Source organism: Punica granatum, chromosome 5 (genome assembly GCF_007655135.1).
Source record: "Punica granatum isolate Tunisia-2019 chromosome 5, ASM765513v2, whole genome shotgun sequence".
NCBI lineage: Eukaryota > Viridiplantae > Streptophyta > Magnoliopsida > Myrtales > Lythraceae > Punica > Punica granatum.
In genome coordinates, this window is record NC_045131.1 from 8,854,881 (window position 1) to 8,870,142 (window position 15,262).

The following is a 15,262-nucleotide window of genomic DNA, read 5'->3' on the forward strand; positions in this document are numbered from 1 at the left end:
TAGATTCACTTTTCACATTGCAAAAGTTCACATCGGACCAATCCATTAACGTGCTTTTGCGTTTTTGTTTTTGTTTTTTTTTTTGGTGAAATCCAGTTAAATTAAACTCCTTTTTAATATATTTTATTTTATTGGTAAAAGATTATGACAAATCTAGCTTTTTTCTTTTTTCAAATAAAGACCCATACTTTTCTTCCGCGAAAAGACGCTACTTTACCTGAGCACTTCATAATAATTCTTTTATATTTCTGTAGACGTGCCAAACAGTTGGGGCTGACGCGATGATGCTACGAAAATTCAAAAAATAAAATAATTTAATTAAAGGATTTAAAATTTTTAAAATAAAATAAAATTAAAAAATGCATTTAAAAAATTGATTCAAAATAAAAATCACAATAATTTTTAAAAGTTCAAAATAGAGGAAAATCTCTAAAATAATTTTTAAAAATAGAAACATAAAAACTTCGAAAACAAAGAAATTCAAAAATGTTTAAAAAATGACATTTTGAGAAAATGATTTAGCAAATTTTTAGATAAATAAAAAGCCTATTTATCAATAATGGTTGATCCAAACGATTCGATACTTTTTCCTTTAAACAGAGTATCGATTCAAGTCTTGTGAGTTGTGAATGAAGAAAATTCTTGATCGTGAAAGTTTTACTCTTAGTGGGCTAACTCGGCTCTAATTGGATTAATCGGAATCCGTTAAATTTTCGGATACTACGATACACGCGGATAAAAAGGGGCCTATCTTGGTGACTCCACTTCCACCACCTAGGGAGATACGTGGTCGGCAAAAGTTCCTTTGAGTCCTTATGTAAATCGACAAAATCGAATCCTTGAAGCATATCAGCAAAAACAACAGAAAATTTGACGGATATTAGATAGTATAGATACCAGATTAAAATAAAAAAGTACATGAATTTTTACATATTTAGGAAAGTAATGCTAAAAAGCTTATGATTATTTTGCTCATTTACCCTCAAAATAATTATTAATCAATTTCCAATTATAAATTCCCGTGCACGAGCAGACTTCCTCTGCACAATCTGTAAAAAGCATCTCCGGGGGGACGTGAATTGACGGTTCTGCACATAGCAGTTGCCCAGCAGCTCCACTCCGTCCGCCTTGCAAATCAGAGCGAGTCAGCTCGCCACCTTCCACGGGCAAAACCGTCATTTCGCCCCGCCACCTCTCCTATTTACCTCGTTTAAACTCTGCAGCGAAGCCCTTGGCGGCAATGCTAACAGTTGACCCCAACCTCCCTCGCTCGGAGATTTGATCACCTCGATCCATTTCTTCATATGGGTGTTGTCGGAATCTCCATATTAGTTAATGGGGGTGACCGTATATAAAATTCGGCCGGCTCCGGTTTCTTCTTGATCCGGCATCTTCCTCGTACTCTGCGATTCACTGGGATTGAGCTCCGGCGCCGAGCTCGACGTAGTGATTGATCCAATAAAAGGTCAGTGGGTGTTCCCCAATAACTGAACTTCGGCACCTTGTTGACTGGTTCTGCTTCTGTTTCCTCGGTGGCTCATGGCATTGAATTTGAAGCTAATTTCAAGTTGAGCTTTTTATGTAATTGAGAATGTCCTCGTGCTGTCTGCTTAATGCTGAAGAGACATACTGTTTACGCGAATTCAAGGTTTGGGTTGGGTTTGTTCCTTCTGCTTAGGTTCTTGGAGTAATGTTTTCCTCTCAGAAGTGGAAGTGCTCGTGGTCTTTAGTGGCAACTTCTGTTTCTGTCGTCGGTTTGATTTCAGTACTGCATCTGTTCCTGTTCCCTGCCGTGCCCGCTTTCGATTACTTTGGCTATGGATCGAATGGGGGAGCGACAACTAATCCTGGGGAACTAAAATCACTGTCTGATTTGGATACCCGATTTCCAGCAGACTCGAGTAATGCCGTGGTTTATCGTGGTGCACCGTGGAAAGCTCAGATTGGGCGCTGGCTTTCTGGGTGTGATTCGATTACTGAGGAAATCAAAGTTACCGAGGTACTATAAACATGTACTTCAATCTTTCAGCAGTTTATTTTGCCTTTGTGACATTTTCTAATCAGAGGATGATTCGTTGTTTATCAATGCCGAAATTAAGAAAAATTATATAGAAGCTTCTTCGATGAAGTTGGCATGTTTTTGATAGTGCAGTATCAATAACTGCCTGGAAACTGTTGAGGAAAAATTGGGCATTTATGTGAATATTGTTCCTGCTATATTTTGGTTTTGGACTAACTACTGTCTTGGCAGGTTATAGGTGGCCTGAGCTGCAACGATAACTGTAGTGATCAAGGTGTCTGTAACCATGAATTGGGCCAATGCCGGTGCTTTCACGGATTCACTGGTCAGCTCAGTTATTCCGAGTTTTTGCGTCTTTAAGTGCTTCTTTTGGATCTAAAACAGCATGTTCTTCACGTGTAATGTTCATAATGGAATTGGACAATGGGTGTTCTTTACTGCACCTGGTGTAACAGGGGAAGGATGCTCCGAGAGACAGCAACTAGATTGCAACCACCCGGCAACGCCAGAGCTGCCATATGGAAGATGGGTTGTCTCCATTTGCCCCGCACACTGTGATACCACGAGAGCAATGTGCTTCTGTGGAGAAGGCACAAAGTACCCAAACCGCCCAGTGGCTGAGCAATGTGGATTTCAAATTAAGTAGGCATTGTTAAATCCCTTGAAAATCTTAATTCTTCCTGCAGTTCCATGGCATTGAAAACTCACTGGAATATGTTGCAGCCCTCCTTCTGTGCCAGATGGTCCGAGATGGACTGATTGGGCGAAACATGACTTTGACAATATATTCACGACAAATACTAGCAAAACAGGATGGTGCAATGTGGACCCTGCTGATGCATATGCTTCCAAGCTGAAATTCAAAGAGCAGTGTGATTGCAAGTATGATGGTCTCTGGGGACGCTTTTGTGAAGTGCCTGTGTCATGCACTTGCATCAACCAATGCTCCGGGCATGGTCACTGCCGGGGTGGATTTTGTCAGGTATGCATAGTTTTCATTTTTCCAAGTGAAATGAGATCATTGGCTTACCTGTACCCATTGATTCTCTTCTGAGTTCCTTCTGGGTCCTTTGTTTTATATTTCAGTGTATACTCCCCTGACAGATAGTCCCTTTCCGCCACCTTCTTTTTCACTCCAATGATTTTGTCTGTCTGTCAATTGATGCATCCCCTGGCAACCATGTGTGGATGAATTTCATTATCAGACACTTGAAAATATATCTCATTCCAATACTTCTCGATGTAAGAGTTTTATACTGAACATCAAGAGCTGAGCTACCAGTGATCCTAAATTATTGGAAAGACCATCCCACAAAGCGGTCTCATGTTTGCTACTTGTAGACTTGTATCTGTCTCTTCTTCAGTTTACCTTCTGTTTTCATTCCTAAACTGGGACTTCTATAGGAGGGGAGGGAATTTCCCACAAGCTGCATGTGGTCCATTTTCTCCATCAGTCCTTACTATTTTCACAATCTGTGATGGGTGACTGAACAATTCTATTGGCAGTGTGATCGTGGATGGTATGGAACAGACTGCAGTAGTCCTTCAGTTTTGTCGACGTTGAGAGAATGGCCACGGTGGCTAAGCCCTGCTGCCATTGAAGTCCCACCTAATCCGCAACTCCTGGGGACTCTTGTCAATCTCAATGCTTCTGTGAGAAAGAAAAGGCCACTTATATATGTCTATGACTTGCCTCCAGAATTCAATAGTCTGCTTCTAGAGGTCAGAAAATTTGCTTCTCTTCCTGTTGCATTCAAGTTTCATAATTTATTCTTATCATTTGACCGGGTCCTGCAGGGACGGCACTTCAAGTTAGCGTGCGTTAACAGAATCTATGATGATAGAAATGCGACGATATGGACAGATATGTTGTACGGTTCCCAGGTACTTCTGAGGCTCCCTGTTTGTTGCTTTATCACTGAGATGCTCAATATATGTTCATAGATTGATCATTGCTGCAGATAGCTCTCTACGAAAGCATTTTGGCAAGTCCACACCGCACATTAAATGGTGATGAAGCAGACTTTTTCTATGTACCTGTTCTTGATTCGTGCATTATCGCCCGAGCTGATGATGCACCACATTTGAGTTTGCAGGTATACTTAGCACTTTCTGCAGTTGCTATTACATACTTGGATTGCACGCTAGTGTACGCAAAGAGATTTTGATAGGTTTCTGGGAAGATATATCACGCGCACACCTATGCCCCTTCTAAGATATGACCGTAAAACGTTGGATTGTGTTTTTCCTCATTTCTCATGGACATTGTTAGTGAATTTCTTGTCCATGCTCTCCGTCTCAGGATCATAAGGGATTAAGGAGCTCTCTCACCTTAGACTTCTATAAGAGGGCGTATGATCACATAGCTGAACAATATCCTTACTGGAACTGCTCTTCAGGAAGGGACCATATTTGGGTATGACATAAAACAGCTTCTTTTCTATCTGTACTCTTAGGGGCATTTTGGATACTTGGAGAGACTGAATCACAGCAGTCAGGTTCCTAAAATGCAGACAAATTCCGGTGTAAGCTAATGATTTTGCCTTTATATGTGAAGGCAGTTCTTTTCCTGGGATGAAGGAGCTTGCTATGCTCCCAAGGAGATATGGAACAGCATGATGTTGGTTCAATGGGGTAACACAAATACGAAGCACAAGGGTTCCACAACAGCTTATTGGGGAGATAACTGGAACGATATTTCTGCTGAGAGAAGAGGAAATCACCCTTGCTTTGATCCTGATAAAGATCTTGTGCTTCCTGCTTGGAAATACCCCGATGCAAATGCTCTCAGTCAAGAATTTTGGGCGAGGTGCATATTCTACCAAGTTTTCCTGCTCTTTTTGGGACGCACTTATGATGTTTGTTGCTTTGGAGAAAGAAGCATTCTAATTATGATCAAAATGAGCTTTTACTTTTCAGGCCATATGAGAAGCGGAAAACATTTTTTTACTTCAATGGTAATCTGGGACCAGCTTATGAATGGGGAAGGCCGCAAGACACGTGAGTACATTTGAGCACTTCTTAAGGTTGAATTAGAATGACATGCATTTGAAGGACATCAACTCCTGGCAAATTCAACATATACAACTTCTTTTGCTCAATATACAGCTATAGCATGGGTATCAGACAGAAAGTGGCAGAAGAATTTGGATCAAGCCCTAACAAGCAGGGCAAGCTCGGGAAACAGCATGAGGAAGATGTGGTTGTGACCCCTCTACGTGCTGGAAATTATCACGAGGATTTAGCCAGTTCCCTGTTCTGTGGGGTGTTTCCTGGAGATGGTTGGAGTGGTCGAATGGAAGATAGTATATTACAAGGATGCATTCCTGTAGTCATTCAGGTAACTGGGTCTGCTCCTTGTTATCCGGGAATATATTAGAAACTTGGATAAATAGATCTGTCTCTCAGCTGATAAGGATATTTTATCCTAGAAAAACTATTAAAATATATCTCAAGTGCTTTTTTCCTCGTGATATATCCAGGATGGAATATACTTGCCATATGAGAACGTGCTCAACTATGAAAGTTTTGCCGTGCGGATTCAAGAAGATGAAATTCCGAACATGATCAAGATTCTCCGGGTAATTACATGAAATAGTTTTAAAAAATGTCGTTGTTAGATTAGGGAAAATAAGCTAACAATGTCATCCATCCATACGTATTGCATCATTTAGGGTTTAAATGAGACGGAAGTCAGGTTCAAGCTGGCAAATGTACAGAGGATCTGGCAGAGGTTTCTCTATCGTGATTCAGTTTTGCTAGAGGCTGAGAGGCAGAAGACTGTTCGTGACTCTGTTGCAGACTGGGCAACGGCGATATTGCAACTTAGCGAAGATGATGTCTTTGCAACTTTTCTTCAGGTATTTTATCTTATTCAAATTCTATCGTGCTTCCATGAACAAAATGAACATTTTCCTTATAAGCGGTCAGTCTGATTGCAGACTTTTCATGATGCAAATGGCATATTATATATCCCTCGGAGAAATAGCAGTCATATCTTCAGGAAATTGATGACCAACTGATCTGATGATTTTTTTTTGTTTTTTCATCTCCACAAGGTTTTAAACTACAAGTTGCATAATGATCCTTGGAGGCAACAGCTTGTCCATCGGAAAAAAGATTATGGCTTGCCGAGGGAGTGCTTGATCAGAACCGGCTAATACATTGCACAGCTTGGAACTTTAACTTAAGCAGATCCTGCAGCAGAATCAATCTGCAATATCGACTTGGATATATTCCATGAGGATAGAGCATGCAGTGATCTGATGAGTTGGGCAAAGTAGTTTCAATCCCTGATACACGGGAATGAATAGCAAGCTGGTGAGATGAAACAAAACATGGCTCCCGTTCCTCCGTGAAGGGTATACATGCTCAGTTTGATGGCTCACACAGATTACACGGATATATCTATTTGTGTTTATTCGTTCTTTAGTGGTCAGTCCTCTCAATAATAGCTCGAAACGAGATTCACCGCTGTGCATAATGTAAATGTACAGGATGGATATTAATTTCAATACCATTACATGGTTTTATTTTCTGTCCTGCAGCATCTGTCTTTGCATTTGAAACTTTTTGCCGAAACGGCTTTTAAAAGTGTGATTTTTGTGATATATTCCTGTCTAAAGTGTCTAAAGACATCGAACCGAAGAGCTGGCTTGCTGGGCATCTGCAAAGCAATTCTGGAAGAATATTTCTGTAGTACTTTCCAAAAGAATAGGTACCTGATACGAGAAAAGAAAAAAAACAGTAGCATGCCATAAACAAAAGGGCAATTTAATATTATTGGTAAAAAATATCAATTTTTAATACTAAATTTTCTCAACTATTCATTACCTTTTCACAATTCAACGACATAATCATCATTTTCTCTCGAACTATTCATTATTATTTTTTTCATAATTCAACAACACAATTATTACTTTTTTCTTAATTATTCATTACTTTTTCATATTTTTTCTCATAATTCAACAATATAATTATTACAAATCAATTAAAATCAAAACTCAACTCTACTCAACTCTAAAATCAAACACAACCTTGAAGTTCCACGGCTCACACTCAAAACACCAAAACTCTGAAAACAAAAACAACTCGTTCTTAATTCTTCTTTTAGCTTTACATGACTGAGTTCTTAGTTTCGATCAAGACCATTGACTTAAGCTCTCAATTCTCAGACATGCGAGTGACTTAAACTCTCTTACTCTTGCTCATAGGTCGCAACAAGCACATCACGACCGAATTTTCTTCCAGAAAATCCAGCGAGGTTTTGTAAGGTTCGAGACGCATTTTGAGAGAGCACGAAACCACAATCTACTTGGGGCCGTTTAGATCATAGGAAAGTTCGAAAATTCCCAGGATTCTTCGCAATGTCCCTTGGAAATTACTTTACTTGTAAGGAAGAGTCTCCAAGAAAAATATTTGACGGATTTCTTGGAAGAAAAATCGGCCCGTCAGAAGTTGGGAAAAGGAATACCAAATAAAGAGGTGGTATTTTGAGAATCCACTAATGAACCCTTCTTTTTTTTTTTTCCCTGAAAGTAACGGGATATATTCATTACTGGTAAGAGTACATGCAAAATGCCCAAGAAAATGAAAATTACAAGATCAAAACAAATGGAGAGATCCTTTTGACAATTCCATAGGAAAGGTATGGGAAAACCACAAAGCAAATAAACATAAAATAAGTATCGGTCAATCCGAAGTCTCGATCAAAATCTGACGCTGCGTGAATCACGGTTTCTCCCGCCTAAATCTGGATTTAGACTCGAAGAGAATAGAACACAATTAAACCCTAACGATATGCTGAAAGGAAAGAGTTATGGCAAACTCAAAGTATTATTTATCAATAGGTGTTTCTAAGGTATTTCCTTTACAATGAAGTGAATAGCCTATATATAGAGGGAACACACATCCATTGACTATAGAATAGGAAACTGACATCTATACTCCTCTAAATTATTTTCCTAAAATGGAACAAGGAAATAATCTGAAACAAGAAACTTCAGACTCTTGACTCAAGCTAATATAGGAAACAATATATAATTAAGAGAAATTGTACTATGGCAATATTCTCCTCTAGTAGCAGCCAGAGTCTTCTAGAATATGGGCTGTCACTTTAGGCGGGACTCATCGTCAGAAAAACCTAAGCCCAAAGCTATCCCAAAAGTGAAGGGTAAAGCGTTTTTGATAGAGACTCATTCGGAGCGGGAGATTGAAGCTGATTTTAAAGAGTTAAAGGAATTGCATGTGCTGATTATGAAGGATTTACCATCGCAGAAACAAATTGTGGAGGTGCCAGAGGAAGTAAAGCCCCTACTTGCAAAATTTGAAGAGATCATCCCTGAGGAGTTGCTAGATAGGTTGCCTCCAATGAGAGATATTCAGCACCAAATCGACTTGATGCCTAGAGCAAGCTTACCTAATCTGCCCCATTATCGCATGAGTCCACACGAGAGTGCAATACTCCAGGAGAAAGTAGAGGAACTGCTATGAAAAGGTCATATTCGGGAGAGTTTGAGTCCATGTACCGTGCCTGCATTATTGACTCCGAAGAAAGATGGGAGCTGGCATATGTGTGTCAATAGCAGGGCCATTAACAAGATTACGGTGGGATACAAATTTCTCATTCCAAGGCTTGATGATATGCTGGATCAATTATACGGGGCGGTGGTGTTCTCCAAGATTGACTTTCGGAGTGGATACCACCAGATTTGAATTCATCCAGGAGATGAGTGGAAGACTGTATTTAAAACTAGAGATGGGCTTTATGAGTGGTTGATAATGCCATTCAGGTTGTCGAATGCCCTCAGTACGTTTATGTGTTTGACGAACCAGGTACTCAAACCTTTTTTTGGCCGGTTTGTAGTTGTCTACTTCGATGATATTTTGATATATAGCAAATCGACCGATGACCACCTCATGCATCTATGTGAGGTATTGACTGTGCTGCGGAAGAATAAGTTGATTATCAATCTTAAGAAGTGCAATTTTATGACGCCGCGCTTGTTGTTCCTTGGGTATATAGTAAGCTCGTAAGGCATTCGGGTTGATGATGAGAAGATTAGCGCAATTAGAGATTGGCCTACTCCAAAAATGGTTGGAGAAATAAGAAGTTTCCATGGCCTAACTACATTCTATAGACGGTTTATACGTGACTTCAGCACGATCATGGCCCCAATCACCGAATGCTTGAAGAAGGGGAGGTTTAATTGGGGAGAAGAAGCATAAGCTAGTTTCGCATTGATCAAGGAGAAGTTATGCTCAGCTCTAGTTCTAGCCTTGTCATGTTTTGAGAAACTATTTGAGGTAGAATGCGATGCGAGTGGTGTTAGTATTGGAGCTGTTCTATCACAAGAGAAACGGCCAGTCACATATTTTAGTGAAAAGCTTAGCGATGCTCGTCGAAGTTGGTCAACCTATGATAAGGAATTCTATGCTGTTTTCCGCGGTTGAAGCATTGGGAGCATTATCTTATAGGCAAGGAGTTCATTTTGTACTCTGATCACCAAGCACTGAAGTATTTGAATAGTCAGAAGCGGATTAGCAGTAACATGCATGCTCAATGGACTACGTTTCTTCAAAAGTTCCCTTTTAAACTAATACACAAATTGGGTGTGCAAAACAAGGTTGCCGATGCATTAAGCAGGCGTGTAGTACTGCTGACAATGTTGAAAATCGAGCTTATCGGGTTCGAAGAATTGAAGGAGCAGTACGCGGATGATGAGGATTTTGCCGAAGCTTGGTCCAAGGTGCAAAATTGCCAAGCAGCTAGAGAGTTTCACAACCATGAGGGATTTCTGATGAGAGGTAACCAGCTTTGCATTTCTCGTTCATCCCTCCGAGAGAAACTGATTAGGGATTTACATGGTGGAGGACTAACTGCACATCTTGGACGTGATAAGACTGTAGCTGTTGTTTCGAAGAGGTTTTATTGGCCTAAATTGCGTCGCAATGTGGAGAAGTTCGTGCGGAGGTGCCATACGTGTCAGACTTCTAAAGGACAGAAGCAAAACACCGGTCTCTATCTACCGTTGTCGATACCTGAGGATATATGGGAGGATTTATCAATGGATTTCATATTGGGATTGCCTTGTACTCAACGGGGTATGGATTCCATCCCTGTTATTGTGGATAGATTATCGAAGATGGCACACTTCATACCGTGCCGAAAAACTACAGATACTTCAAGTGTGGCTCGATTGTTTTTCAAAGAGGTGGTTCGTTTGCACGGTGTTCCTAAGTCCATCATTTCAGATCGAGACACCAGGTTCCTTAGCCATTTTTGGCTTACCTTATGGAGAATGTTCAATGCTTCATTAAAGTTCAATAGCACAGCTCACCCACAGACAGATGGTCAAACGGAATCAATGAATAGGACTTTGGCAAATATGGTTCATAGCATTTGTGGAGAAAAATTGAAGCAATGGGATTTCGCTCTTGCTTAAGTCGAATTTGCCTACAATAGTGCAGTTCATAGTGCTACTGGGAGGTCTCCATTCTCCATAGTTTATCAAAAGGTTCCAAGGCATGCTATTGATTTGATCAAGCCACCAAAGACCTACAAAGGCAATGCGGCAGCTGAAAGCATGGCAAAGGAAGTGCAATCAATGCAGCAACAAGTTCATCAAATGTTGGAAGCTATGAATGCGAAGTATAAGAAGGCCGCCGACAAGCATCGCAAGGAGCAACTCTTTTCAGAAGGGGATATGGTGATGGTGTTTCTTCGGAAAGAAAGATTTACAGTTTGAAGTTATAACAAGCTGAAGTCGAAGAAGTATGGTCCATACAAGGTGTTGAAAAAGATAAATGACAATGCGCATGTCATAGATCTTCCCGAGTCCATGGGTATTTCACGCACATTCAATGTGGCGGACATTTACCCCTACTATGATTCGAAGGAGCCATTATATCCCGAGTTTAGCACAAGCTCAAGGCCGAGCTTTCCATAAGAGGGGGAGACTGACGAGGAGTCTCGCTTAAAGTGACAGCCCATATTCTAGAAGACTCCGGCTGCTACTAGAGGAGAATATTGCCATAGTACAATTTCTCTTAATTAGATATTATTTCCTATATTAGCTTGAGTCAGGAGTCTAACATTTCTTGTTTCAGATTATTTCCTTGTTCCATTTTAGGAAAATAATTTAGAAGAGTATAGATGTCAGTTTCCTATTCTAGAGTCAATGGAGGTGTGTTCCCTCTATATATAGGCTATTCACCTCATTGTAAGGAGATACCTTAGAAATACCTATTGATGAATGATACTTTGAGTTTGCCTTGCCGTCCCACACCAACCGTTCTTTCTATCACTTGCCAAGCAAGTAGCATTATCAAATGAGGGCATCAATGTAATTTGAACTCATTCACCATCAATTCAATAACATACCAAAAATTATAATATTGCAAAATCATTCATATTCCTAATAATTCAATATACTTACTAAATACAACATTTTCGAATTCCTGCTTGCTTTCTAGGGATTTTGGTAAACGAGTGATACTCCTATCATTCTTAACATTCTTATCAACCTAACAACACTCGAATCAAACAGTCCCTTGGTGCATTTTGAGACTTTTGTCAACCCACAAGAGGCCAAGTATAATTAGTACAATTCTAATAAAAGAAAAAAAAGACTGAATAGAAATTTTTTTATATGACCATAACTCAAATGACGTGGTAAATAAGAATCATTAAAAATTAATTAATTAAGGATAATTATAAAAATTATTCAAGTAATTAGTATTAAATTTTTTATTTTATATAATTTAATTGGTATTTTTTTATGGCGATATAAGATAAGATATCTCAATATAATTTCTCCACTGGATAGCAGTTCGATTCTTCACTCCGCCGCCGCCAAGGAAACAGCTGACTCTTCCCTTCCGCTGTCCTTTACTCTCCTATTGCTCTCGTCCTCCTCCTCCCGCTCTCCGTTTTCTCTCTCTACCAGTGGAGTCGCCATGAGCATAGCCTCTCTCACCCTCGACTCCAAACCCGTAGCGTCCCCTCTCCGGAGGGGACTCCGGTTCCACCAGCCCCTCCCCTCCTTCGCTCGCCGCCCGGGCTTCGTCGTCTGCTCCGTCAAGCCCCCGGCCTCCTTGGCTTCGCTGAGCGTGGCCTCAGAGCCGGCGGCGGGAGAGGGACTGAGCCGAATCGACTCGCTCAGCCAGGTTTCGGCCGTGCTGGGCTGCCAGTGGGGCGACGAAGGCAAGGGCAAACTCGTCGACATCCTGGCCCAGCATTTCGACGTCGTCGCTCGTTGTCAGGTGAACGGCTCTGTCTGTGATTCCTCTGACAGTCTCGTGCTATTCTCCGTAGCTACGAACTTGCGTTTGTGTTGGCGTGGTGGAAAGTTTGATTCTTTAATGTAAAATTTTGTCATTAGTAGACAACAAAGAAATTGCTTTCTAGCTATGAAGGAGATTAGTGGACAATTCCAGAATGAAGGGGGTTCTTGTCGGGCCTGTGAAGTGAAGCTGAGAGTGACAAGTTCCAGAATAAAGGGGGTTCTAGCTCATGCAGTCTTTTGTTTGATGTCAGGGAGGAGCCAATGCTGGGCATACCATCTACAACGCAGAGGGGAAGAAGTTTGCTCTTCACCTTGTTCCTTCGGGAATCCTTAACGAAGACACTCTCTGTGTCATCGGAAATGGAGTCGTGGTGCATCTTCCGGGGCTTTTTAAGGAGATTGACGGACTGGAGGCCAGCGGCGTCCCTTGCAAAGGAAGGATCCTGGTATCTGATCGTGCCCATCTGTTGTTTGACTTCCACCAGGCTGTGGACGGTCTGCGGGAAGCGGAGCTGGCTAAATCTTTCATCGGGACAACCAAGAGGGGAATCGGGCCATGTTATTCTAGCAAGGTCAATCGGAATGGTATCAGAGTGAGCGACCTCAGTCACATGGATACTTTCCCGCAGAAGCTTGATCTATTGTTATCGGATGCTGCGGCAAGGTTCCAAGGTTTCAATTATGGGCCTGAGATGCTCAAGGAAGAAGTTGAGAGATACAAGAGATTCGCTGAGAGGTTGGAGCCGTTCATTGCAGATACTGTGCATGTGATGAATGAGTCCATTGCGCAGAAGAAGAAAATATTGGTCGAAGGTGGTCAAGCAACGATGTTGGATATTGATTTTGGAACATATCCCTTCGTAACTTCCTCTAGCCCATCGGCTGGTGGAATCTGCACTGGCCTTGGCATTGCCCCAAGAGTTCTCGGTGATCTGATTGGAGTTGTAAGTTCCAATCAAACTTGCTTCTGTTTTCTAGTTAAGATTTCTTTTTAATTTTTATATTATATATATATTGCTTTCTGTTTGCCCCTTGTAGTTCAGTATTGTCTCAATTTGTGCTATGAAGTTTAGGAAACCGTCTGAATTTACACCTAATACAGTAACTTGTTAAACCACCTTTCATATAAAGGTGCCCAACTGTTCTGAATAGAAGTTTATATGAGACGGGACTGCTATAATACAACCCCGATCCATTTCTTTGAACCAAATGTAACCTTATTTCCTACAGAATTTGGTCATGTCTTGCTCATTCAATTTAGAAAAAGAAGCACGAATTGCATTTGCATTTGCATGCTTGAAAATAGGGACTTTGGTTGGCTGGAACTGATGAAGGGGTCTATAGCCCACCCTGATTTTAAGAGGTCTATAGGAAAAGAGGTCTATAGCCCACTTAAATTTTAAGAGGTCTATAGCCCACCAAATATTAAGAGGTCTATAGGAGAAGAAGTTGGTTTAGCGAATTGTCTTTAATTTGAGATCTAACTCAAGGATGTGGATGGAGTCCCAGTAAGACGTTGCCTCCAAAGTCACGTGTGCCGCTTATGGCCTAATTCCCGAGATGTTACTGTTTTGGTGTAAAGTTAGACCTTTTTGCAGACTCAATTGGCAAATTTAGACAGCGCATACTATGAAATGCATTTCAAGACAACGTCTTTCAGTTATCTGCAAAGAAACTGAAGTTCATACTGATTGTCAATTTCTGGAGAAAGTCACCTGGTAAGATGTCTTGTATGTCGAATTTATGCCTGTCAAAACTGCGACTTTCTTGCGTGAGCTACCCGAGGAAGTTGATGTCGATGTGTTGCATAGATACTGCTAGATGGTTTCATTCTTGGTACAGTTTGTGTTTCAAATGCGGAAAACAGAATTTCTAACTTCTGTTTTTGGTTTATTGTGGACTTATCCTGCACAGGTTAAAGCATACACCACGAGAGTTGGTTCTGGCCCTTTCCCGACAGAAATACTGGGGAAGGGTGGTGATCTGCTAAGATTTGCAGGCCAGGAGTTTGGGACAACTACCGGTCGTCCTCGACGTTGTGGGTGGCTCGATATAGTTGCTCTCAGATACTGTTGCCTAATTAATGGCTTTTCTTCTTTGAACCTCACCAAGCTCGATGTTTTGTCGGATCTTCCCGAGATCCAACTGGGGGTTGCATACAAACACACTGATGGTACACCCATCAACTCGTTCCCTGCTGATCTTCGACTACTTGAGCAATTAAAGGTGAGCCGTTTAACTCTTGTGTGAGCGATTAACTTCTGTAATTCTGCCTGAGCAAGTGAAGCGCAATGGTACATCCTCAGTTCTTGGAGGCATAACTCTCATTTGCTTGGTGTTTTTAGGTGGAATATGAGGTATTACCAGGTTGGCAGGTTGATATTTCTTCCATCAGGACCTACTCTGATCTTCCCAAGGCTGCTCGCCAGTACGTGGAGAGGATCGAAGAGCTCGTCGGAGTACCGATTCATTATATCGGTGTGGGCCCAGGAAGGGACGCCCTCATTTACAAATGAAGTATCTCAGTGTTACTCTTCGTCCTGGCTTGAACTCATTATTGGCCAGATTATTCACCCTAGAATTACTTGTCGGTAGAAATAGAATGGAATGAAACTTGCGAACGGGTGATACATAATAGATGTGAGAATCTTGTGACTTTAATTTTTCGAAGGAGCATATGAGGACCGCTCTTCTGTGCAGTTACTGATCTCGGTGAGTCGGTCTGTTCAGTTCGTGATGCTTTAATGTTCTGGGAAAGCAAATTTTTCGATCCTCTCGGCATTGTTTGAGGTGTTGTGGAGGGTTGTTTCTGTGGCCATCTTGTGGCCTGGCAATTTTCTGCAGAACATACATAACTTCTTTGAACCGATATAGATTACCAATCTAACGCAGGCTCATATCGACTTGTTCTCTTTCGACACAAGTGGAGTATAATATTAGTAGCAGATTGGTTTCT

General features: G+C 41.1%; 2 protein-coding genes across 2 annotated transcripts; both read left to right on the top strand.

Moving 5' to 3' along the window:
* Window positions 1–1,009: 1,009 nt before the first annotated feature.
* Window positions 1,010–6,566, top strand: LOC116208915. Its single transcript, XM_031542488.1, has 15 exons — window positions 1,010–1,465; window positions 1,679–1,999; window positions 2,252–2,345; window positions 2,476–2,662; window positions 2,744–3,002; window positions 3,527–3,742; window positions 3,818–3,904; window positions 3,982–4,116; window positions 4,323–4,436; window positions 4,582–4,829; window positions 4,940–5,020; window positions 5,129–5,360; window positions 5,503–5,601; window positions 5,695–5,880; window positions 6,079–6,566. Exons 2-15 carry the CDS (start codon window positions 1,691–1,693, stop codon window positions 6,178–6,180), a joined length of 2,349 nt encoding a protein of 782 aa, XP_031398348.1. The 5' UTR covers window positions 1,010–1,465; window positions 1,679–1,690; the 3' UTR covers window positions 6,181–6,566.
* Window positions 6,567–11,833: 5,267 nt separating this feature from the next.
* Window positions 11,834–15,079, top strand: LOC116208365 (adenylosuccinate synthetase 2, chloroplastic). Its single transcript, XM_031541755.1, has 4 exons — window positions 11,834–12,283; window positions 12,558–13,250; window positions 14,221–14,532; window positions 14,652–15,079. Exons 1-4 carry the CDS (start codon window positions 11,978–11,980, stop codon window positions 14,820–14,822), a joined length of 1,482 nt encoding a protein of 493 aa, XP_031397615.1. The 5' UTR covers window positions 11,834–11,977; the 3' UTR covers window positions 14,823–15,079.
* The last annotated feature ends 183 nt before the right edge of the window (window positions 15,080–15,262 follow it).

Excerpts from the sequence above, each read along its gene's own strand:
- LOC116208915 (XM_031542488.1), top strand. The coding sequence starts at position 1,691 with ATGTTTTCCTCTCAGAAGTGGAAGTGCTCGTGGTCTTTAGTGGCAACT. Across the intron at positions 4,830-4,939 it reads AGTCAAGAATTTTGGGCGAG|GCCATATGAGAAGCGGAAAA; the intron begins GTGCATATTCTA and ends TTTACTTTTCAG. Across the intron at positions 5,602-5,694 it reads ACATGATCAAGATTCTCCGG|GGTTTAAATGAGACGGAAGT; the intron begins GTAATTACATGA and ends TGCATCATTTAG.
- LOC116208365 (XM_031541755.1), top strand. The coding sequence starts at position 11,978 with ATGAGCATAGCCTCTCTCACCCTCGACTCCAAACCCGTAGCGTCCCCT. Across the intron at positions 12,284-12,557 it reads ACGTCGTCGCTCGTTGTCAG|GGAGGAGCCAATGCTGGGCA; the intron begins GTGAACGGCTCT and ends GTTTGATGTCAG. Across the intron at positions 13,251-14,220 it reads TCGGTGATCTGATTGGAGTT|GTTAAAGCATACACCACGAG; the intron begins GTAAGTTCCAAT and ends TATCCTGCACAG.